General features: G+C 41.6%; 2 protein-coding genes across 2 annotated transcripts in view; both read right to left on the reverse strand.

Moving 5' to 3' along the window:
* The window catches only part of LOC143838201 (sodium-coupled monocarboxylate transporter 1-like), a 33,281-nt gene extending 28,366 nt beyond the window's left edge, over positions 1-4,915 (reverse strand). The window contains exons 1-2 of the mRNA XM_077339190.1: positions 4,219-4,915; positions 1,066-1,131 (exon numbers count right to left, since the gene is read on the reverse strand). Coding sequence (XP_077195305.1) covers positions 1,066-1,131; positions 4,219-4,587 — 435 coding nt within the window. The 5' untranslated portion in view covers positions 4,588-4,915. The remainder of the gene's footprint in view (positions 1-1,065; positions 1,132-4,218) is intronic.
* A 307-nt stretch (positions 4,916-5,222) lies between these two features.
* The window catches only part of LOC143838200 (sodium-coupled monocarboxylate transporter 1-like), a 31,287-nt gene continuing 10,654 nt past the window's right edge, over positions 5,223-25,855 (reverse strand). Inside the window, exons 6-15 of the mRNA XM_077339189.1 lie at positions 23,153-23,293; positions 21,973-22,102; positions 21,132-21,220; positions 20,174-20,286; positions 18,666-18,733; positions 17,817-17,903; positions 16,021-16,205; positions 10,613-10,716; positions 8,662-8,747; positions 5,223-8,509 (exon numbers count right to left, since the gene is read on the reverse strand). Coding sequence (XP_077195304.1) covers positions 8,387-8,509; positions 8,662-8,747; positions 10,613-10,716; positions 16,021-16,205; positions 17,817-17,903; positions 18,666-18,733; positions 20,174-20,286; positions 21,132-21,220; positions 21,973-22,102; positions 23,153-23,293 — 1,126 coding nt within the window. The 3' untranslated portion in view covers positions 5,223-8,386. The remainder of the gene's footprint in view (positions 8,510-8,661; positions 8,748-10,612; positions 10,717-16,020; positions 16,206-17,816; positions 17,904-18,665; positions 18,734-20,173; positions 20,287-21,131; positions 21,221-21,972; positions 22,103-23,152; positions 23,294-25,855) is intronic.

Genomic DNA, 25,855 nt, shown 5'->3' on the forward strand with positions numbered 1-25,855 from the left:
GCCAAGAAAACGCTAGAGGGCGTCACCCCAAGGGTCAGACATGACTCGGTGCTTGCACAGGGGATACCTTTACCTTTACCTTTAATGTTTGGTTTAAATGGCTTGCATCACTTTAACTCTCTGCTTTCTGCTTGCCACCCAAAACTGCTCCTGCAAAAAGGGGCACGGTGTTTCTTTCCCTTTATTAAAGCATTCCTCATAAACCATTCTGTTATCTTTGCAAAAATTCCCTCCTAAATAATTCAGTTTTGCATAGTTTGTGAAATGCCAGGAGAGTGCAAACCTTCCTGACCTCATCAGGCAGGCCATTCCACAAAGTCAGGGCCACTTTACTGAGAGATATAAAACATACAAGACTCTTATTACTTGGTTTTTATTAATTAAATCTTCATTGTTATACAGCCACTCCCTTTCCAAATCAAAAGCAGCCTATCCCAGGTACAGAAGCTATTATCTTCCCAGTTTCCTGATTCAGTGAAAGAGTCTCCCATTGTTTCTGTCTCCTTAAGCCACAGTGCTGTTTCACTACTCTTAAATCACAGAGACTTGTTATATGTTAAAATTGCTTGTTATATGTTAAAATTGCTCCAAGAATGTGGAGAGGTGACTTCACAAACAAGGAACAGCCAGCTAAAACAGTGTACAAGAGACTTCTTCTAAGACAGTAATTGAGACAAAGGCTGACCAATCGTTGCTAGGCACATCTGGCTTGTTATTGATTTAGTACATTTTTCTCAGCCTCCCTCCTAAAAACTTTGTTCTTCATGATAACCTCACAACATGAGGTAGGTTAAGGTAAAAGACAGTGCCTGGTCTGAAATCATTCAACAAGCTTCATGACAGAGTAAGGATCTAAACCTAGTTCTCTCAGATCCTAAATTATTACATCATGCTGGCTCACTTTTTAAATACCAAAGCAGATTTCCCATAATGGAACTAGGCCAGAGTAAGAAAATGTTTAGGATTGACCCTGACATTAATATTTATAAGTCTGAAGATTCAATTATCATTTACTAGCAGATTAAATGACAGTCCGTTCTCAATAGTATTTTGTGCTTTACTTGCCGTTAGTATCATAAACATCGTTGTTCCTGTCAGACGCAGGAATCTATTATACCGAAGCTCCAGATACTACAAAACAAATAAATTATTTTATACATTAAACATATATATGCACACACACAAATATCCCAGACTTGAATAAATAATATTGACACACCATGTCTAAAAAATAAAAATGCTACTGCTGCTTGAGGCTGCAGTCCTATAAACCTTAATTTGGGACTAAGCATCCAGAGGCTGAAGCTACTTGATTGCAACCCTCTGCATCAGTGGTCCCCAACCTGCGGGCCGCGGCCCGGCACCGGGCCGCAAAGGCCATGGCGCCGGGCCGCGGCTCCCTCTCCCCGCCCCTCCCCCCCGCAGTAAAAAACTTCCCAGGCCGCAAGCTTGCAGCCCGGGAAGCTACTTACTGCGGGAGGGCGGGGAGAGGGAATCAGGGCCGGGCCGCGCCCGCGCGGCCCGAGGGTGCGGCCCGATCCACGGGTGCGGCCCGCGGGCGCGGCCGGGCGCGGCTCGTGGGCGCGGCCCGATCCGCGGGTGCGGTCCGCGGGCGCGGCCGGGCGCGGCCCGATCCGCGGGCGCGGCCCGATCCGCGGGCGCGGCCCGCGGGCGCGGCCCGCGGGCGCGGCCCGCGGGCGCGGCCGGAAGCGTGGGCGTGGCCTGCGCGGTCCCTGCGGGCGCGGCCCAATGCCCTGCCGGTCCCCAGCCTAATAAAGGTTGGGGACCACTGCTCTGCATGATTGCTGCAGACCAGTTTAATGTCTTTCACTGAGAAATGTATGATGCAGCTCCCCACAAGAACAAACTTACATTATTATTATTATTATTATTATTATTATTATTATTATTATTATTATTATTATTATTATTATTGAATTTATTTCCCGCCACTCCCTTGCGGCTCGTGGCGGGTTACAACAGTATAAAAACCCCATAAAATACATTAAAACCAATTAACATGTCAATAGTTAATGACTACCTGGCAAGAGCAGCTAATCAACTACCCATTCCCCCCCTAGCAAGTGGAGAGGGGATACTGATGGTACTCGTGTCTAATCCCAATCCTCAGGTCCCGGGGGGGCGTAGATGTTAAGCCTGGCCTCAACCGTAAACCTGGCGGAAGAGCTCCGTCTTGCAGGCCCTGCGGAACGATGGAAGGTCCCGCAGGGCCCGCAGCTCTCCCGGGAGCTCATTCCACCAGGCAGGGGCCAGGACCGAGAAGGCCCTGGCCCTGGTCGAGGCCAGGCGTGCTTCCCTAGGGCCGGGGACGAATACAACCAACTAGTGGTGCTAACTGGACTGGGGAACAGCATGGAGGGGGGGGGCTTTATCCATTTCTCCATTCACCATTTTTCCAATATAAAGAATCCATTTCAAACTATTACTGGGGGTGAGGGCACTATATCATGGTTGTATTTTCTTCTGCACAGCAAACAGATTTAGAACCCAGAAAACAGAAATAAATAAAAGCATTTTTATATTTGATTTGGGGAGGGGTAAATTTAAAGTCACTTCAAGAGCAGCATACAAATATATATTAAATATGTGTGCTTCAGAGAAGCACAGCTAATGCATTCCTTGGTGATTTCCTTTTCACAAGTATCTCAACACACTTTTCCCACCATGCTTCAAATTAGTGGGCCACACTGTCAGATAAATTATGTTCAAAACCTACAGTGAATAGAATCCAGCCAAGTTTTTTTACTTTATCTCACCCGGTTCCCCTCCTTACTGCAGTCCGCCCCTTCTCTGTCAGCCTATGTTGTATTTGTACATGCAGGTCTTGTGTTCCTGAGCATAAATTGTTTTTGTTGGTTAAAGACCACATCAAGCAGAAAGCTACAAAGGTGTTGTTGTTAAAATTTCCGACTGGGAGGCCCAGATCCAAATCCTGACTCTATCATGGAAGCTCACGGGTGAACTTTGTGTCAAAAACTCTCTCTCTCTGCCTCACTTAACTTACTGGTTTGTTGTTGTGAAAATAAAATGGAGGACAGAACAATACCTAAGCTGTTTCATTAGGGAGAAAATTACTAATATGCAGTTAAATAATGTGGATAAAGGTGATTGGATACATCCCAAAAACTTCAACTCTACATAATACTGCAGCTTTATTTTTGTATAATACTATGTGTAATATTAATTTTCTTTTGCAGTGCAAAATACTGAATAATTGGCAAGATGCTACTAAAAATTGCAGTTTCTTGCATGCATTACATTTTTAAGACTAATGGCATGAACCAATATGTGGTTATGGCTAAGTACATGGAGCTGAATTTGTCCACACTGCAAAACCAGGAACAATTGCTTTGGGGGTGATATGGAGAGCTCACATTTTCATTTCCCAGAACTCGATTACATGTCTGGATCTATCAAGGTCCTCTCTGCAGTACATCTCTGAGTACCAGATGCTGTGGGTGAACAGTAAGAAGAGGCTGTTTTCCTGCTTGTGGGCTTCCCAGAAGAACCTAATTGGCCTCTGTTGAAAGCTTAATATAGAGCTTGATGATCAGTAGCATCTACTTCCCCAATCATGTTTGATTTTATGTATAGTTGCTGTGAGCTGCTTTGGAAAACGATGTTAGACTGAAAAGCAAGGCAACGTTACAATAAATTGAATCAATAAATTCTGCAGGACTTTTCTTGTGAATGTCCTTTTACATCATTTGATTTTTTTTTTGCAACTCACCAGCTTAATGTCTAACAGTTCCTACAGTCAAGGTGAAAGAGTATAAAAAGCACAGGTTTTTTATACCTTGCCCAAAGAGTCTCAAAGCAGTTTGCAAACACTTTTCCCTTCCTCTCCCCAAAACGCACACCCTGTGTGGCTGGTGGGACTGAGAGCACTCTAAGAGAACTACTCTGCATGAACAGCCTTAAGAGAACTGAGACTAGTCCAAAATCACCCAGATGACCTCATGTGAGGGAGTGGCGAATGAAAGCCGGCTCTCTAGATTAAAGTCTTAACCACCCTGCCAAACTGGCTCTCACACTGCGCTGGAGATCTCCCACACCCCAAGTCCCAGGCCAGTTTCCGTGTGGAAGAACTGCGGCCTCTACGGGCCAGGGCTGCTAGAGGGAAGCAGAGTACAGGTGTGAACGTGACCTTGGGCGCAGGATCCTGAGTGAGGAGGCCCCTGAAGGGCTCCTCCTTACCTCGTAGGCGCTCGTGATCCCCAACCGGTAATAGATGGGCAGGAAGACTTCCGCTGTGATCACCACCATCAGGACGTAGGAGAAAGCAAAGAGGCCGAACTTGGCCCCAAAGCGATAGACCTCGGCCGGGGTGCCCAGCACTGTCACGGCCGACATGAAGCTGGCTGTCAGGGAGAGCGCCACGGGCAAACTGGTGAGCTGGCGGCCGCCCATCACGTAGTCCTTGTGGCATTTGTGGACTCCCTTGTAGGCGTAGTACATGCCGATGAACGCGGAGATGACCAACATGGCTGTGAAGACCACATAATCTAAAGGGCGGAAAAATGCTTTCACCTTCGAGTCGGAGAAAGAGGAGGGAGTCGTCGACATAATGAAGGCGACATCGAGTGCAGCAGAGCGCCCTGAGGGAAGGGGGGCCCGCTTGGGCGCCGGCTGCAATCCTCCCTCCGCTGCGCACCGGCTGCAAGGGAAGGCCCTCCCGCACCCCCAAGGCCCTCCGCCGCCGGGTCGCCGCTCTCGGCCTCTTCGCGCTCAACTGCGCCAGCCCAACCGCCCGCCGCCCTCTCCGCCTTGGGCGGCTCAGCGCGCGGGTCCTCGCAGAGGGGTCCGTTATTCAAATCCCGCGCGCCTCCTGGCCCGGCCGCCCCGTCACGCCCTCGGCGGCTCTCCCTCGATCGCTCGCCGCTGTCCCTCGCTGCGCATTTACTCTCTTTACGTACAGGCCCGAGTAAAATACTCCGTGAAGGGTTTTCTCCAGCAACACGCGCCAACCGGCCATTAGAAACAGTTCACTTGTCAGGTTTTTAGGTAACGTGCATTTTTTAACTGATTCTGCCCGATGCATTTTGCCTAGGTTCTGTTTAAAAATCAGACTGGGAAGTTTGATTTGGATCCCATCAAATATTTTCTACATTTTTAAAGTATCAGATTAATCTAATTTCACAGACGTTTTAGTATAAACAAGGAGCAGAATACCATTTTGTCTAAAAATGATTGTACAAACAATCTTCTATGTCATTTATTTCAAATAAAAATGCATCCAAATAAAACTGTACTTTGTATATGTTTTAATAAATTATTTAGATCTTCAGTTCAAATAGAACTTGGCATTTTCTTTTAAACCATAAACTCAGTGGGCACAATGCAACACAACATTAATCAGGTTTACATTTATTGAATCAGCAGGCTGGAGTGTGCCTAACATTCATTTGTATCACATTATTATCCTTTGTTTATACAAAAGAAGCACAGGTTGATGTACAAGTGGTAGCCTTTCTTATTTTCACAAAAACCGTCTGCTGTAGGTGAAGCTGAAAGTGTAATCTGTGGTTCCCGAATTTTGTGGCTGCGCATAGATTCAGACATTCCAAATACAGCATTCTGCTTGCTGCACATTGTGTCTACTTTCATGCACACTAAATAACACACCTTCTACTTCCAGTTCACTTTGCAACTCGTTTTTTCTGTTTGAAATCATACAAATCTACTTGCACATGATCGCTGAAGTGGATTGAAACTGCATTATTTAGCATGTGTGAAAGAGCCTGTCTCTGTTGGATTGTCTCAGTCCCATTACTACAAGCTCAAATTACAATGGGAAATAGATGGTATGTATTCCTGAGAAAACGATATAGAAATTCAGCATGATATGAATGCTTGTAACCATTTCAAGTAGCATTTTTGACATGTTTTATATTCCTCTGGCAGAGTGTTGTTGTTTTAAATTATTACTATATCAGAAATTGAAGCTCAAGTTAAACACTAGTCATACAGAAAGAGGGAATGGAGCTGAATAGTAAAAGAGGGCACATGATCCTTCCCCAGACCATGGTTTTTTTGGAGCTATAGTTTCTCTTCCTGAGCTAAACTCTGGCACTGGAAGTTGTGAACTGGATTACATTGGAGAGGGGCTGTGGAGAGTTAAATTGAAGAATGGGTGCCCATATTCCCCATTTGTTGTTAAACTTCCACCTCCCTTCATTTGTATGCTTAAACACTGAACTGTCCCCACCAAATCCAGGTGGCCCAGAGAACTGTTTATACACAAGTGGGTTCTTAGAACTAACAACCGTGAGCTCCCTTACACAAGAAAAAAGATCTATTGAAGCATTTTCTTCCAATTCATCAACAATGGTAACCATACATACAGTTGATTATGCCAAGATACATCAAGGTTCCAGTGACCCATTGTTTGATTATACTGCTGAATAGAAGCTGCCCCGGAGCAACAGCCAAGCAACAAAACAAAACATCCTATACATACCATAGTATTGTTCTGTTTAAAGTGCTATGAGAAATTAATGGCACAGTAAAGTACTAGAAGAAGTGAACATAGGACACTGCCTATTAAATGTTTGTCTTTGTGACTAGATCCTTTTGTAGTTTACTACTTCTTAATGCTAAAGAGACCATAGTCCTTTGATGCCTGCAATTTATGTGTTGTTGCTGTTGTTTAGCACTGAATATAGTTATAGGGACTGCATTAACAGCTGCCTAACACAGCTTGGACACAAGAAATTAACAACTCTAGACTGCACATTGCTGCCATTGGTGCATTTTCAGCCATAAGTCTGGGATCTTCTGAGTCAGGTGGGCTGTGGTAAAGTATTGGTAAAGTATTTGTAATGCTGTCATGCTACAAGCATAGAAAATGGCAGTGGGTATAGATTAGGCTTTCTCAACCAGGGTTTCTTGACTGCCCTGGAAAGGTTTCCTGAATGGGTGGAAGTTAATTTATTTTATTTTTTATTTGTTAAACATTGATCCGTGATATGACCATATATGGTTATGTTGACTGGATTCCCCCCTCCAATGGCCAATGATGGGCCTGGAGAGTGGAAAGGGGAGGGGTCCCAGATGGACGTGTAGTCAACTATGCTTCCCAACCATATTCTGCACTATTGTCCCACTTCTGGAGTTTCCTGAATGTTTCAGAAGTTTCTCAAGGGTAAAAAAGTTGAGAAAGGCTGGTGTAGATGGAGGGGCAATAGGGAGTGGCCATGTAAGTTGAGAGAAGAGTACTGCCTTCTATCATTTATATGACTGGTTGAAGAAATATAGTATTTGCCTGGCATGTTACTTAATTTGTTGCTGATATAGACCCAAATCTAGAGAAACTGCAATAGGTCAATATTGGCAAAACAGACAGTGGCAGAAAATTAAATGAATAATTCTTCTGGTATTTCCACATCAGATTTATCATAAATTAAATTAACCAATAGGGAAGCCAGTAAAATGTAAAAGCACCCTAAAGTAGCATTGCCCAGACAGACTCATCATAATATCAGAGCAACAGATTTGCTTTGCTCCTCCAAATCCACTGTTAGTGTTTTATTTATTTATTTGTATTCTTTGTATTTCTCATGGTAAATTTCAAGTATATTGGAATTATTTGGTCAGTAAACTGATTCCATGACAAAGTACTCAGCTTTGTCAATAAAATATAATGTGTGCTACTTAATTTGTTGACTGAATTTTTATAATGAAATCTACTTGTCATCTGTATTAAAAGTATATTCTTCATCGAGCTTACTTGAATTTTTTATGAAATTTGCTTTATTTTAGTGACAAAATATGGGCCTTTTGCAAAACTAGTAATTTGTGTAAGGTGTAAGATTTGATTGTACAGTTCTCAACAATGGACTGAACAAAACACTCAGCAGTGAACTGAGATAAGATCAAAGCAAACTGACAGTAAACAGATTTTCTGCTGATAATAATTTAACATTGGACAATTGCTCTTTGTGCTATAGTCCCTTATATATTTAAAAAACCTTAACCCTGGTTTCACTTTTACATATAGAAAATAGAAATAACACTCTGGAATAATTTACACATGATTCCTCAGTAAAAACTGACCTCTGTAAAGTCCAACTTTGTTATTGTTGCAAGTTCACTGATATTTATATTTTAAATACGTCAAATCTGCTTCCCGTGTTTTCTGAAATCAGCAACATGATTACTTTCTATGTGCAATGTTTGTTCATGTACATATTGTTCAATTTATTCTTGGGTCCAAGAATCCATCTCTTGGCTATGATTATGCAAAATTTAGTCAGCAGTTATCTTTGTAGTCTCAAGTAGGATTACTATCATTTTTCATTGGAATGTTATTCTTTGGGATGCATGTCTGAGTAGCAGCCAACCAGCACAGAGTTCAAAAGGATTTTCATGTATAAACACCATTGGCTTTTCCTTTGTCTGTGAAATTCATTTCAATGTGATTGAAAGCTGGATTGTCTGTTCCTTCATCAGTAATTTGTTTCCAGTTCAAAACCTCAACTTTGTCATCCTGGAAAACAAAATCAGAACAACAGTGGCCATGAATGCACACTGAAGGAGATCGCTGAAGGTAGTGACAGCATTTCTCATGCTAATACAGGTTAGTATTTTTACTATACAAGAAGAGTCAAATTATATTATATGTTATAAAACTATACTTACTTTTTTAGGTTTCAAAAATGTGAAGTTTGACAGAAAATCCTCTTTGTTTAACATGAATTTCCGATCCACACTTTGCCGTAAACCTCCTGAAAAATATCAGTTTAGTTGATCAAAGCCAGTCGAAAATTTATAAACTAGGATCAGTGAGTGGTTCTTGTACCAAAATTTGTTGAGAAGGCCAGTGGAAATATTAAACAGGAAATAAATCTGTTCCTCAACAAGAGTCTTTATTCGTCAGGACTTAATGAGTTAAAAATAGTATAGCCCCTTTTGCACCATTTTCTTGGAAATAGCACTTTTGAGATAACTTGCAGATTTCTTTTTTCTATCAGAGCATAACTGTATTGTGGGGGGACTAAAAATAATCCACTATTGTGGTATTTATTTAACAGATTTTTATACCGCCACCCCCCCTTTCCATACAGCTCAGGGTGATTTAGAAGAAGAAGAAGAGTTGGTTCTTATATGCCGCTTTTTCTCTACCCGAAGGAGTCTCAAAGCGGCTTACAGTCACCTTCCCTTTCCTCTCCCCACAACAGACACCCTGTGAGGTGGGTGAGGTTGAGAGAGCCCTGATATCACTGCTCAGTCAGAACAGCTTTACCCAAGGTCACCCAGAGCCCAAGGTCACCCAGAACAGAGCCCAAGGTCACACAGCTGGTTGCATGTGGGGGAGTGCAGAATCGAACCCGGCTCGCCAGATTAGATGTCCGCACTCCTAACCACTACACCAAACTGGCTCTACACCAACATTGTGGGATATTACATGAAACGACCTAAGCATAGAACATAGTCAAAATAACATCAACAATAATCCAACAGTGGTTTAAATTAACATAATAACACAATTCCTACTTGCTGAATCAATCTGGATTTCTTTACTTCTTTATATTATTTATAGTCCACCTTTCTCACTTGGGCTCAGGGTGGATTAAACAGTCTATATAATCAACAGAATGGGACATTCAGTGAACAAACAGTACAATAAGAATGAGGGTTACAGAACCAACTCAAAGTCTAAAACAGAACTAAAGGAAAGCTCAAGTAGTGACACATTAAAGGATGCAAAAATAACATAAGAGGATCCTATTTTCAGCAAATTATACATAGTGGTATAGACCAGTGGTCCCCAACCTTTTTATCACTGGGGACTGGTCAATGCTTGACAATTTTACTGAAGCCTGGGGAGGGGTAGTCTTTGCCAAGGGACGTCACTGCTGCCTGAGTCCCTGCTCCACTTGCTTTCCCACCAGCGCCCCTGACTTCTGGGGGGGCGTTGCCAGCAGAGGGAGCTCCAGCCATGGTGGCCACTGCAGAGCACCAAAGGTGAGCCAACAACAGAGTGGCAGGGCAGCCCCCGAGGCAGCAGCTGGGGAGGAGGACGAGGAGAGGCCATGTCCTGGTACCGTCTGATCCACGGACCGGTACTAGTCTCCGGATCGGGGGTCGGGGACCACTGGTATAGACTACAGTCCCTAATAATTTAGTGCAGTGCAACTCGATTGCCTATATATAAAAGCCTTTTGAATAATTCAGTTTTGAAGTATAAACTTAATCAGATTGTGAAAAATCAGATGAAAATGAAAATCACATCTACCTCTTTGCACTGAAGATGAACTGTTGAACACTAATACAAATCTAATGAAGATCTCCTGTACATGGATGTCTCACCACTCTGTTCTAGATACCATGTCCTTTAAGAGATCTTTTCTTATTCTAGAACATGACTGTATTTACCTACTAAAGTGTTATTTTATCAGTCTTCAAGTTATAGGAATTATTTATGTTCAAGAAGAAAACATGAAAGAGAAAATTATTTCCAAACAAAAGGTTAGAAAACTCTAACGCTTGTCACTCCAGACATGCAGTGTACTTACATATAAGGATAGTTCCAGCATGTTCAATAAATCATCATATAGATTCTATAAAATGAATAACCACAAATAAGTACCTGTTAAAAGGCTGACAACTATTCCCACAGCAACCGTAACTAGGGTTCCAAGTGTGCTGAAGTAGAGATATGATAAGGAATACCAATAATCGGCAAGGACAGGTCTAGGGAAAGAAACAGAATTTATTTGCAACCATTTTCAACAACATGCAGAAAATCTGAAGACAGAAAGTAAGAAAACTACATATCCTAAGAAGAATTAAAGACAGTTTTTTTAAAAAGAAGAAGGGTTGATTCTTATATGCCGCTTTTCTTTACCCGAAGGAGGCTCAAAGCGGCTTACAGTCACCTTCCCATTCCTCTCCCCACGACAGGGAGGTGGGTGAGGCTGAGAGAGCCCTGATATTCCTGCTCGGTCAGAGCAGTTTTAACAGTGCCATGGAGAGCCCAAGGTCACCCAGCTGGTTGCATGTGGGGGAGCGCAGAATTGAACCTGGCTCGCCAAATTAGAAGTCCGCACTCCTAACCACTACACCAAACTGGCTCTCTCAGTGCAAAGAGGTAGATATGATTTAAAAGGCCTCTGATCTGATGATAGGCATCAGTTATTGTGATGGAAGACAATATTGATTGACTCATTTGATTTGATTTATAGCCCTCCGCTCTTGAAAACCAATCCAAACAATAAAACCCAATAAAATACCCCATAAAATCCCAATTAACTACAATTACAGTAAACCCAAAGGATGGCAAAAAAACATAACCTTCCTTAAACACGAAGGCCCTACGAGGGCGGCATGGGGGGAAACCAAGCTGCATTGAGCTCATTCCACCAGATAGGACCGAAAAGGCCCTTGCCCTGGTCAAGGCTAGTTGAGCCTCCCTGGGGCCAGGAATGACCATTCAGGTTTACATACTATTTCTGAACTCAGTTTGTGGCAGAGCATGGGTTTTTATGAGTCACTGTTCACTTCTTCAGATACAGCTAGTTGTATCTGAAGAAGTGAGTAGAGACTCACAAAAGCTCATACCCTGTCATACATTTTGTTAGACTTTAAGATGCTACTGGACTCTTGCTCTTTTCTATTGCTACAGACAGACTAACACAACTACCTTCTTGAACTCAGTTTGTAATTCTGTATAAATTCTATGGGGGACATTGGCAGGGCTGCATTATTGGCAGGGGGCTCTCCAACTGAATTTGCCCCCATACTGCTATTATATGCCTATTTTTCCTATAAAAGACTTAACAGCAACTGGGATAGGGATGATTTCTGTGGAGAATATGAAATGTTAAGAGTATTTCTTTTCTTTTTTTCTGTCACAGCCTTCCTCCAAATTCTACCCACACATATAACTACTTTAAAACATTAAATGCCAGGAAATCCAATTACATATCTCTTTCATACTGTGTAGTTTGCCTGTAAGCTTGCAACACTTTCAAAGAAACAATGACACTCAGACTTTGACTTAATAATTACAGTTATTCTAGGGTTGTTTGGTTTGAATCCAGTAGCACCTTGGAGATCAACAAGAGTTTCAGAGTATAAGTTTTCAAGTGTCAAAGCTCCCTTTGTCAGGCTAGATCCCATTGAACAAGTTCACAAGTGAGTTTTATCTCATAAGTACGGCAGCTAATATATGAACATCTGAATGTATCATCTGCTTGTAGTAGTGGGGATGGAAAGTAAACTGGGAAATAACAAACCAACATGTGCGCTTTCAACTTAAAATGGATTTACAATCAGTTTGAGATGACATTTTGATGGAAATATATATGTTATATGATTCTGTGCCTTTAGTCTTTTGAATTAATTTCTTGGTTGGGAGCCAAACAGCTTGTGATGCTGGAGTTCCATATTGGAATATGTATAGAGAACAATTGGTGCTAGAGAACAATTGCAGGTTAGGTTGATCTGGAATGGCAGCTCAACATCACCTCTTCTCTACGGCATAAATTATATATCATAGATCCAATTAAGGATTCCTATAGCACGCCTACTTTGACCCTTGGGACTTGCTTTTTGCACTTGAATATTAGTTCTGCAGCATTTTCAGTAAAAAGATGGAAATTCTTTAGCCCATTTTGATATTGGATTTGTTAACATAGTAGATATATCAAATAAGAACAATATATTTACTACTTGTCATTTTGGTGCAAATAACTAAGCATGTGACCATACACCTAGGCAAGTTCTATTACATTGTAATATATAAGGGTGACTTTCTTCTCTTCCCTGCTATACTTCTTATGTTTTCTCTTATCTCCACAGTGTTTTGGACATGGAGCTACCCAGAACAGGAACGTTTAGGGCCCTGGGATGAGGGAGCTGAGGACCATGCATGGCACTTTCCCAGTGGCTGCAAACTTCTCTCACAGGGTCTGCTTTGGGGAGTGCAAAGCTGGCATGGGGGGAATGTGATATCAAAGCAATTTCCAAATTTTGACAATTTACACATGCTGGAGAAACTAAGATAATAGCAACACAATTCACCCAGGGCACTTCCACATGTGCAAAATGTAACCGGACAGCCTCCAAATGTTGGCGGCATATTCAGGCCCCTCCACATGATGTTGCCAACATCCCAAGGCTGCCCAGTAGTGGGGTTGCAATTTCACCATTTTTAATTTGTGATGTGGTAAATCCAGGAAAGTGGATTTACCACCTTAAAATGCACGAGCCAACAGTGAGCAACCAGGGAAAAGAAAGTATCAAGGGGAAAACACATGATAGTCTCAGCAGCTATTTTCCTCCCTTGCTCCCACCCTTCCCTTTCCATTTCCTGTCCTGCGAGGGAGGCAGATTCCCACCCCTGTGTCAGTTCAACCTTCATTAAGGTTCTCTCTAGTGGTTTTTTAGTAAGTGCCTCCTTCCCTTCCTCCTCTCATTTGTCAGACCCCCTCCCTTCTGCTCCTCTCTTCCCCTCCACCCTGCTGGTCTGCCCACCTGCCTCCCAGACATTTCCTTCCCTAATTGCCTAGGATTCCTGCCTTCCCTTTCCCTCCCTAAGCACTTCTTAAGCAGGGGCACTGCTGCCACGCCACCTGGGGCAGGGGGGGGGAACCCTCTAAACTAGCGATCCCCCACCTGTGGGCCATGGACCCACTTCGACTAATTGGAGGTGGGCCCCGAAGGACGCCTTCTCTCCCCCCCCCGGCCCTTTACTTCATCCCCCCAGCCCTTTACAACACACTTCATTGTTGTGGCGTGTCTGTATCTTATTTTGAAGGGATGTTTAAACATTACCATAGCGATCAGAGAGCGCTAGGGCAGTGGTTGAGAGTAGAGGAGTAAACTACCCCCCCCACCGGGCCTCAGTAATAGGCGTTGAGTGGTCCCCGTTGAGTGGTCCCCGGCGTTGAGTGGTCCCCAGTGATAAAAAGGTTGGGGACCACTAAACCACTTAAGTAAATCAGTAATTTCACCTTAAAGACATGAGTGTGCGGGTAGAGATTCTCTCCACCATTCAAACGACACATCCATTAAACATGAGCCGCCCTTCCCCTCTTTTTCTCCCCTTTCTCTCTCCCTCTCTCTCCCCCCCTTCCAAAGTCTTTTTCCCTCTGCTTCAGCCACTCAAATGAACAGCTGAAAATTGAAGAAAGGGGAAAGGGGCGGAGGAAGGGAGCCGATTTATCGTTGCCAGATAAATCACTCACCTCTTGATAAAATAAGCAACATTTTTACACATGAATTTCTGCTTTGGTTTCATAAGGGCAAATGGCATTTTAAACATGCCATGGAGGAGGGGGAGGCCGGTGTGGAGGGAGGGGATGGGTGTGTGGAAACAAAGGGGCCACCCTGTGCCAATTTCAGAGTTGGAGGGGGGCTCCAAACTGGGCTCCCTGCAAAGACCTGGGGGGAGGGGTCCCCTCCCCTCTTTTAAAACAGCCTTAAAGTTATGGTCTCTTCCTCCCAATATAAAAAGAAGCCTGGACAACTTTCTGACCACTTTTAACTAGATGGAAGAGTTAATGGGGCTCAGGCAGTGTGGCAGAAGCACCCCCACTTAAGAAGTGCTCGGGGAGTGAGGAGGAGGGCAGGAGTCCTAGGCAACTGGGGAAGGGAATGGCTTAGTGGCAGGTGGGTGGACCAGTGAGGTGAGGAGAAGAGAGGAGTAGAAGGGACGGGGGCTGACAAACAAGAGGAGGAAGGGAAGGAGGCACTTACTTAAAAAAACGACTAGAGAGAACCTTAATAGAGTCTGAACTGTTGCAGGGGTGGGAATCTCCCTCCCTCACTGTGCCCTCCACTGGCTGGCCATGTTTGGGTTTGTGTGTGTGTGTGCTTTGCCTTCTGTGGCAATGCATATGCATATGCATACACATTGCCATGCATAGGTTTCCATTAAAAAATAAACTGCTAGACACCCAAACCACACAAATTGGTTGCCTCCTTTGATTGACAGGCCCAGGAGCAGGGAGTAAAAGAACGTGTTGCTCTCTCCTGTGCTTTTTTTCAAAACTAGTGAGGAGGGGGAAAGGCAAGATGCCACGGCAGGAAGGCTTTAATGCGTGGAGGGGAGAAGTAGTGCAATTTACTGTCCCACTATTGCAGGTAGGAGACATCACGCAATTTGGTCCTCTGTGCGGAAATGGCCCCACTTTCCCCAGTGCAGGGGTTTTATTCATAAGTGTGTGTTTGAATTAAGAACCTACAAAACAATATTCATACTACCAGTCAGGTAAAGAGGCCTCTGTTGAAATAACTGAAATGTCCAACCAGCTTTTATACTGTCTGCTCCCCTTTACTTGTGGCTACTATTTCCACTGCTGATTCCCATAGAATTTGGAAATATAGATTCTTGTTACCAAATGAATCCTCAACAAATATAATGAATTAGGACATATTACTCAGTTGAAACGTTTTTCCCCTCTTGCAAAAAACTGCAAGCAGGACTCCACCTCAACTTAAGATACTATCAACAATTTATTTCCTCTGACACTTCTCTGTCACCTTCTTTGTACAATGTTAGAAGACAGCGTTCAGAGATTAAGGGGAAGGTTTACAAAGGACCTATGTAGGACAAAGAGGATGAATATCATTTATTAATTTGTAATTATCCCATCACATATCTGCAGGTCTAGAAAAGCTTAATTTCTTTGCCACAATGCACACTTCGTCAACTGTGCTATTACATGGTTTATGTATGGCTCTTTATTACTTGAGGTCTGAATATAAGCATCTAATTCCATCTGAATAAGACGTTCTCAAAACATATAAATATGAAATAGCAGCTGCAGTAACATATAATCAAGTAATCAGCATTTCCTCCTGACCCAAAGTCCCCCTCCCAGATCCAGTTCCTAATCATGTCAACAGAAACCGTTCTACCAATTTAAGTGGGCCAGGTTTTAGTGGACAAGAAACCACAACATTTGACATAATCAAAATAGCATTTTTCTAGGCCTACATATAGACCACTTTAGATTTGAAAAATGTGGGCTAAATTTACCATGTACCCACCTTTCTGAAGCTTGTGGTGTCATGAGTGTTGTCCAGTTGCCTTCAGCTCCTGAACTGGTTGTATTGCAGTGTGCAATGCTAAGGTTTAATGGCATGGTATTGTAAGAAGGTGGATGGTAAATCTGAGCTCCAATTCCAACCCACAGTGAAGCAGTAAATCCACCAAGGAGACCTACAAATGCACCCTGAAAAATAGGTTACATTATATTCAAGCTTTAAGGAAAATATTCAAGGAAAAGAAAACCAGCTAGTTTCTTCTTCATGTCCTATTACAATTTCTAAACTCAGCCCAGCTCAGTCCACCCAAGGCACATGAATATGTATGATGAAATCCAAAGCTGTTGCTGTTTCTTGACACAACAGCTTCAGAGATTGCTGTAGGGGAAGGAGGTTATTGTTGCCTGCCACTTTTCCTCTTGTAGGGTTTTCTAATGCATGTCTATAAAGTAAATAGATGTAATGTGTAATTTATATTGGAAGCACCATCCATGATTTAACCATGAACAAAGTATGCAAAGAAGCATTCTAGGACAGATAACAAGGAACATCCTTCCACATCGAGACAAAACAATTAGTGGTTTCAATTAGTGAAACTGAGAAGGCCTTGAAAGGTCAGATTCCTTCTTTCTTTCCACACCTGCCATCCAAGTCAGGATTGCATGTACTTTTCTTTGCCTTTTACAGAGAAAAGCGTGTGACTCAACCCCTTCGAATTCAAATGAGGGCTAGAAAGTTTGAGTAAATAAGTAAAATTACAGGCTGTCTCATGTCAATACTCCTTGCTCATGGAAAGTGAGACAGAAGAAAATCTAACATCTTATCTCTCAGTGCTAGTGTATGGGGAGGTTTCTATACTTCCTGGCTTACGGAATGGTGATAAACCCTGGGTATTTTATCAAACAAACAAGTCCTCTATATCAGGGGTAGGCAAACTGTGGCCCTCCAGATGTCCATGGACTACAATTCCCATGAGCCCCTGATAGCAGGGGCTCATGGGAATTATAGTCCATAGACATCTGGAGGGCCACAGGTTGCCTACTCCTGCTCTATATTTCATATAGAAACCAACTCTGGGGCCTGTGTGGTGAAGTGGCTAGAACAATATGCTGGGATCTGGGCAATCCAGTTTCAGTTTCCTACTCTGCCATGGAAGCTGCTGGATGACCTTGGGCCAGTCACAGACTTTCATCCTAACCTATCTAACAGGATTGTTGTGAGGAAAAATGGAGGAGAATTATTTGATCAACTGTGGGTCTCCTTTGGAAAGAAAGGTGGGATGAAATAAAAATAAAAAGATACACATTTTGTTTTTGTTGCTAAATTATGTGAATATTGTTCACATCTAGAAATCATCTTAAATGTCATGACCTCAGAAAGGTTGGTGTTTGCCCAGAATTGGAAGTCCTAATTGCCAATCAATAAATTTAGAGAAAACATGTGTTGTCATTTAAATGATGAACAGCTTCACAAAGATCTATCTAAAAGTTCTAAGTATATGAGAGAAAGCTGATAGCAGTTATATTGGAATTTTGAAAAAAAAATCCGGCAATCTAAAAAATGAATACATTTAGAAAATGAATGTTTGTCCCACCTCATCTGTTTGCAATCAGGTAACTGAATAATTATTTTAAGAGATTGTTGTTTTATGAGTTTTTGTATAGTATATAGTATATATTGATTTTTTGTTAGATTATTTCTTGGAAACTTTGCAGTATTTATTGAAAGTGATAATAAAATGTTACTAAAAATAATAGGCTACTTCTTATCATATGGAGAATTCAGAAAAGGCTACTTACCAGAGGATTAGCACAAGGGCAGAGGATACCCAAAGTAAACAGTCCAAGAAGAGGTCCACCAACCATGCCAAAAATACTGAGAGCTGCCTGAAGAAGAAATAAAGTTGTATATTCAGAAATAAACTAACATAGAGAAGGGGACATGATCTATATCATCCTAAACTACTTCTGGGCAGGATGGGATTAAAATGTGATGATATATAGATAATTTATGTCCATTTTCTTCCAGTAATCTGAGGCCCAAAGCAGCTAACTAAATTAAAAAAACAATACAAAATTAAAACAATCCAAACATATGCCAGAAGTTGGTCACATAATTCATAAAACAATCTGCCAGCCAAAATTATCTATGGCTGCCCTTTTATGAGGTGCCGAGTACCTTTCTTAAAAGTTCAGCCTTATACTTTTCCTGACAGCCTTCAATGAGGAGGCCTTTCTCCACTATCAAGTTGCACCTTCTTTAAGCAAATTTTGAAACCACAGGTTTGCAGAAACAAAGTGCACTTTGAATGTAATAGAGATCTACATTTATGAATAAAGTCCACTGATTTCAGTGACTATTTCACAAATGCAGATGGACTAAAATTAGATTAACTCATGCATTTTAAGTGACACATTGACTGATCTGCTTGAAATTTAAATGTGCCCCATTCATAAATTCATAAATCTGTTGTTTTACAAGTTAAGCTGCATTGTTTAAACCACTCATGCAACTTAACCTCATTTAAGGCTATTTCAGAAGTATGTCGTTTGAAGAATAAAAGATAACTTTGAACCAGTGGGCAGAAGCACTGGCTGTTCTGTTTTTCAGTCAACTGAATATTAATTAAAAAATGATTAAATGCATACCTGTAACAATCCTCCTAAAAGTGATGCCACAGCAGCCATAGCAATGCATACGCCACCAAAAAAAAGACCTAAATGAGTAATGTATGCAGACATGTTAAATTACAGTTTAATAATTTTGTGGACATGCCTCACAAACACCACAGTGGTTTGTATTCAAAATACGAGCAACATTTCCATCTTTGAAAGAAAGGACACCAATTTCTACAAATCCACCTTCTCAATACAGACCCCTATTTTGACTCCTACAAACTAATAATTGAAGATTAGGTGAAATAACCTAGAATTAGCAATTACAAATAACCTAGGATTAGCAATGAACATAATAACAAGATGAGTTCCTTACATTATTTTATGTAATCCTTTGCCTACATTAAATGTTTTGAAGTTCATTGCTCTTTTTAAGGGGCATTAGAAGAAGGAAGTAATGGCTTTGAGATGGCAAATGGTATAGTTTAAATAGCTGTTTGCCTGAAGGAGTTCACCTTCTTCCTTACAGAATTCACTTGCAGAATGATATTTTATTATGTCCACTATCAATCCTTACAGAGCCTCTTGTGGCGCAGAGTGGTAAGGCAGCCGTCTGACAGCTTTGCCCATGAGGCTGGGAGTTCGATCCCAGCAGCCGGCTCAAGGTTGACTCAGCCTTCCATCCTTCCGAGGTCGGTAAAATGAGTACCCAGCTTGCTGGGGGGTAAACGGTAATGACTGGGGAAGGCACTGGCAAACCACCCCGTATTGAGTCTGCCAAGAAAACGCTAGAGGGCGTCACCCCAAGGGTCAGACATGACTTGGTGCTTGCACAGGGGATACCTTTACCTTTACCTTATCAATCCTTACCACAGTTCCTCTAAATATTTGTCAATCAGCCATCTGGACAGCACTGTCCAGGACAAAGGAACTTGCTGTCCGGCTGGCACTTCCACTCCAGCGGGCCAATCCGGACATGCCCAGCAAAGCTGCGAGGCGCAGCGAGAGGCCCTCGCGGGCCAAGGGGCAGCTCTCCCAATGGTGCGGCTGATGGCAGGGGGTGTGTCCATTGCCCGTGAATGCCGCGGTGAGATGGTAAGCTGCTGGGGAGGGGCCTTCCCCGTTGCCCTTTCCCTTACCCTTTCTTCCCCTTTTAAAGCCCATTTTTTAAAGTGCGCTTTGATGCAAGTCCAGATATAATTTGCAGAAAGGAAGTAAATTGCATATTAATTTGGAATAAGAGATAATTTGTGCTAAGTATAATAAACCGTGATGTCAGTAATAATTGGGGAATATTGGAATTGCCATTATGACATTTGACCCTTACATACCCTATACTCTACTTTTTGACCCTTTTTGATTTCTTTTTAATAGCCTGACTGATTGGGCTCGGAGGATTGATCTAATTCTGATAGTAGACTTACTGATATGTTAGTTAACTTTTGAAATGTGCTAAGTCCATGCAGTAAATTCTAGAACATATTTTTAAAAAATTGCTTCATTAAATTAGAATAAACAGAAAATATTTACTACAAACTTACTCATCCCCATAGAAATCCAAGACAATTTCCTTTCAGAGAGCGATGCAAAGTGAGGTTTTATTAGATCCTCTACAGTCACAGCTGCTAAAGCATTGATGCTAGAGGACACTGTACTGAAGAAACATTTATTCATTTAAAACATTTATGCCATGTCCCTCTACGCATGATATAAGCAGAAGCTGACAACATAATAACAATATGCACATTAAACATCATTCAAACAGTAACAGTTCTATCAACAGAATAAAACCAACAGCAATTAAAACAACAAATTACTATGAGGCTCATGACCTTTAACAGTGTCATCCTAAACAAAGTTATAGTCTTTGCTCTCCACTGAGTAACAGGGCAATCCTAGGAAGAGTTATTCCAGTCTAAACCCACTGAGATAAATCTGCATAGATTGAAGTAATTTTACATAGGATTGCTGTGTGAAAACTATGGAAACATAAAACAGTGGTTGCATATAACCAGGATAATGAACTATTCTTAATTGAAAGGAGTATATTTTCTAAACAGTCTAAGAAAATCTACATGTCTCCACCCAAAATACCCTGTAAGTTTTGTAATGGGAAAGGTAGAGATGGTCCTGTCTCTGGAGCTCTAGTATCCCTACTATCAATTGCATCAATTTCTTCTGTGTAGCCCATCTTGACTGTCAGTAAGAAAGGCAGACTATAAATCTAGTGAATAAGTATATGTTTCTCCATAAAGGTCATCTTTAATTCTTTCTTTTTCATTCATTTACTGTGATATATCAGAACCAAAATGCTCTCAAAATAAATAAAGGTACCCTTATATTCATATATATTTATTATTTATTATTTGCTCTCATTGACTAAAATTAGCCTACATCACTTACTTTATTCATCTACTGATTAATCTTATTAAAAACGCTGTTATAATTTTGATCTGTTATTAACCATTTTCCCCTTTAGTCTATTAAGAATTTAATTACCTTAAAGTGCCGCTGTAAGCACTAGCCACAAAAAGCCCCGGCATGCCTGGGAAATTATGCAGAATATCCAGTACCAGATATGGCATGAGCTGAAATATTTCAATATTAGCATACATTAGGACACATTAGCATTTAGGATTTATTTTCTATTGCTGTAGTTGTTATCTTTTTAAAAATATGAGACAAAGCTCCTTTTAAATGCTTTTTTTTCTGTACTCAGTACATTTAAGTTATAAAATTTGCATCGCTGGCAGGGGGTCATGGGAATTGTAATCCATGCACATCTAGAGGGCTGCAGTTTGAATCCTCCTGACCTACAGCTTATTAATTTATTGGATTGGAAACACTGGGCTAGATCCAACCTGCTTTCCTAATGAAAGGACATTTTAATTGAGCAAAGGAGGGAATTTCTATTAAATCTTGTTTTCACCCTTTCCCCTCTATGGCATATCATGACCACCACCACACCAGATCCAAGTCACATCTGGATCCAAGTCACTAAATCCAAATAATCCCTTTATTTCTTAAATCCAGTTTGCAGCCTTAAGTTGGAATTCATATTGTACAGGGGGGAGGACCAAAAGATTCCAGGCAAGTTTGCCCACCATTAGTCAGACAGGTGGCTTACATGTATCTTTCTGTGACACCCCCCCCCCAATTTGGCCAGTTATATGGATGAAAAGGGCAGTAGATCTAGCAGGTTCAATTTGGTCCGTACTATGTGTTGAAAAAGAAGGGGTCTGAAGGCAGCCTGGACACATTAATCCTTCTTTCCAAAAGGATGTCTTCAGACAGTGTCAGGGAATCCAAAACTATGCATTAGACATTTTTAATACTATACCTGGTCTGCTGCTGACACACATTTGGCTGTCCATGGGTCACAGCCATGATATATGGAGTACATTGCTAATCCACATAGCACTGCACATGCAAGAATTGCCCAAAGCCCCAAAAGGTTTATATAAAGAGATCTGTAAAAAAAATAAAGGAAGAGCTTTTGCTATTGGAACAGTATGAAAATATCAATTGAATAATTGTACAATTGTTATGCTTATACTTTACCTGTATTAATTTCCTTTTGGCAGCCAAAAGAAAGACAATTCTAGGTAAGAACACATTTGCTTCTTGGCTAAAAACCAACCTAAAACATCTAGCACTTGCATATGTGCTTGTGTGCTGGTGCATAGGTTTTAAAAGTCATTTGTCTATCCGGTTCAGCTGACAGAACATCACAAAATGTTCACAAACATTCTGAGTCTCAGCACTGAAAGTCCCATCCAACATTTCACTGAACAATTACTATGCACTGCCCACACATTTTGAAATGATAGCTGGATAGCTTCAGCAGATTGCTGTCTAAGGATCGGCCTCTTCTCTTGTGTTCCTTTTAATGGTTCCTGGCCTTTGCAACAAACTTGTTAACCTTTTGGGACCAGGCAATATTTTAATTTTCTCAAACATTTGATGAGATTGGTTTTAAACACCTCCTGGGACTTGATCTATATTTGTTGCCTATTTTCCTTCAATCTATATTAATTTTAAGCTTGCTATGCTTTTAGGCTACCTTGCTTTTTTATAATGTTTTTTTTAATATATGTATGCTGATTGCATTGGTGTGTTGTGTTACTTTTTCATATACAGCTGCTAGTATTTTGGAGACCATATCAAGCATACTTCTGTACATGGATTGCTTCAGACCAGCATGGCTGCCCACTTGAATCTCATTGTGTTTATGCAGTATATAAATTGTAAAAGGTACAAAGCATATGGGTAACTGTATTATATGCAGAGACATCATGTACAGATAAAGTAAGCACAAAACTGCAAACTGCTACTACTTATGTATGAATCAAATATCGGTGTATATATGCTTTTGGCATGGTTCACGGGATGGCATGGATTATTATTACTCTTCATTACTACAATTTAAGTACCTACAATGTCAAGAAATAAATCCTAAATGAAAATGCTTTTGAAGAATGGGGAGAGGTCAATAAATAGCAATGAACAAACTGACTTACACTTTTGCTTGAAATCTGCTTTTGCAGGCAATGTATCGCTGAACTTGAGATTGGTTTACGCCATAGACACCAAGCCAGGTGAAAGTTCCACCTATGATAATTGTCCAGAACGTGTGCCTTTGCAAAGGATTAGGATCAAATCTAAATTGAAGAAAAACAGTCTTTGTAACATTTCTGTCGCGTAGGTCAGAATGAGAGACAAAGACAATATGGTCACAGTAGGCTGTATGACAGAGTGGCTTACTATTCCCAAGTCTAGCACATTAACTACTCTTCAGGCTTGATTACTGCAGTTCATTATGGATCACTTTTGAAAAGTTCTCAGAAACTTCATGTGATAAGTACAACTGGCCCTTGCTGACCATACTTAACACAATGAGCATATCTTACTTAGACTTCATGCACTTTCTGTTTGTTTCTGAGCATAACTCAAAGTGCTAGTTCTGACCTATAGAATATTAAACTTTCTGAGTGGTGGAAAATGCTGCTAGTTGAGATCTCCCTTTCCATGTATTCCTATTTTTGGAAGTTATGTGTATGGCTATTAGCACCTTTTCTGCAGTTGTGCCCCAACCCTGGCAGTCTCTCCCTAGACAAGGTAGTCTGTTTTGCTTAACTTAATAGACATTGGATAAAGACTACCTTGTTTGCCTGAGCTTTTGGTGGTTAGTGGTTTTTGTTAATTATTATGAACTTATGAAGCAGTTCTTACTGCTCTTTGGCTGGCTGAATTACCTCTTAGGTTGTATATATAATTTTTGTTCTCCCTCTTCTTGATTAATTAATATCAATTACTTTCAACTGTTACAGTGCTGGTTAGTATATCAGTAGAATTTGTTATTGTCAGTTTGGTGTAATGGTTAGGATCACCAACTTCTAATCTGGTGAGCCAGGTTTGATTCCACACTCCCCCACATGCATCCAGCTGGGTAAAATTGGGTTCACCACAGCACTGATAAAGCTGTTCTGACCAAGCAGTAATGTCAGGGATCTCTCCGCCTCACCTACCTCACAAGGTGTCTGTTGTGGGGAGAGGAAAAGGAAGGCGATTGTAAGCCACTGTGAGACTCCTTATGATAGAAAAAAGCAGCATATACAAACCCAAATCTTCTTTATTATTTATGACTTTTAAGAATGTTAGGTGGAGGGGACATGTGGAAATGTTTCAACTAAATATTTTTAGATTAGAATATATAACATAAAATAAGTAATACAAAATATACAAGTTACTTAGCAGTAAAACCATGTATTTGTCTAAGCTGTTAGTTCAGTCGCAAATAAGGTTCCATTTTTGAAAAATGCTGACATTGAAGATGAACCTAAATGAAAAAGTCTTAACAGAGAAACAAATCCATTTGAGCACAGATCACAGTCTGGAGAGAGTTATTTAACTCAAGGGTCCCCAACCCCCGGTCTGCGGCCCGGTACCGGGCTGCAAAGGCCATCGTACCGGGCCGCCAGTGGCCGCACCTGCCTCCCCCCCCTGCAGTGAGAGGGGGGGAAGAGGCTGGCGCGGCAGCCGGCGCAGCAGACGGCACGGCAGTGACACTAACGCGCACGCGCGGAACTGCCGCACATGCGCAGCAACTCTGCGCATGCGTGTTAGCGCCACCTCGTGGCCAAAACGCGCATGCGCGTTTATGAGGAACTGCGGCAGCCGGGCCGCTGGCTCTCCCCCACCCCCAGAGGCGGTCCCTGACCAGATGAAGGTTGGGGACCACTGATTTAACTGATACCCCAGTAAGTGACAGATTTTATTCCTAACTAAATATTATTTGGAAAGTTCTATTTTCCCCCAGCAGGTTATACTTCCATACTATAGATCCAGGCCTAGTCAGAGACGATCTTTCAGAGCCAGCCAGTTTCTCCTGGCAAGAAAGACTTATTCGGGATAGGCAAGGTTCTAGTGTGCACAGATCAACAAACATAGAGCTGCAACAAACATGTCCACATCCTGAGGCTGAAAGAACTATAATAAGATGAACAAAGTTTGAATCCAATGGCACCTTTAAAGCCAGCATGCACAGGTTTTAGAAAGTGGGATGGTATTCATAACTCTCCAGATTCTACCCAACTGGACTGCCCAGCGCTGCCCATTTAAGATTCCCCTCCATTTAGGGGAATCCTAGAGAAAACAGATGCTTTGGAGGGTAGACCCTATGGCATTGTAATCCGTTGAGGTCCCTGTCCTCCTCTCACTTTTTTTGTTGTTGCTAAACTTTATGCATGCTAAACTTTGCTTTGTCTTTTCCTTAGGTAGTTTGCAGGTAAGGATGCCTGGAACATGACATTATACAACACAATTACTTATTATTTTAAGAATACCAGCCATTAAGCCTGGATCTTACCACCACTGCATAAATCTAAGATTCTGACACAAGTATATAATTAAAAGAAGTACAAAGTAAATATGATTAGGAATATATTTTAACTAGTTAGCAATTCATGTGATCCCCTTGTACAAAATTAATTGATTAGCTTATATATAAAGAAACCCCAAGCTGCATTCTGCTGGCTCAATGGGACTTTCCTGCTCCAACTTTGCTGTAGCTAGTAACATCTCTTGCAAAACCATCAAAGGAACTTTCTGGAATGGCATGTGATGGATGGTAGGGGGCTTCTGTGAGAAGAAGAGCTGTTTTTTGTGTCCTGATTTTTACTACCCAAAGGAGTCTCAAAGAGACTTACAATCCCCTTCCCTTC

Source organism: Paroedura picta, chromosome 5 (assembly GCF_049243985.1).
Source record: "Paroedura picta isolate Pp20150507F chromosome 5, Ppicta_v3.0, whole genome shotgun sequence".
Lineage (NCBI taxonomy): Eukaryota > Metazoa > Chordata > Lepidosauria > Squamata > Gekkonidae > Paroedura > Paroedura picta.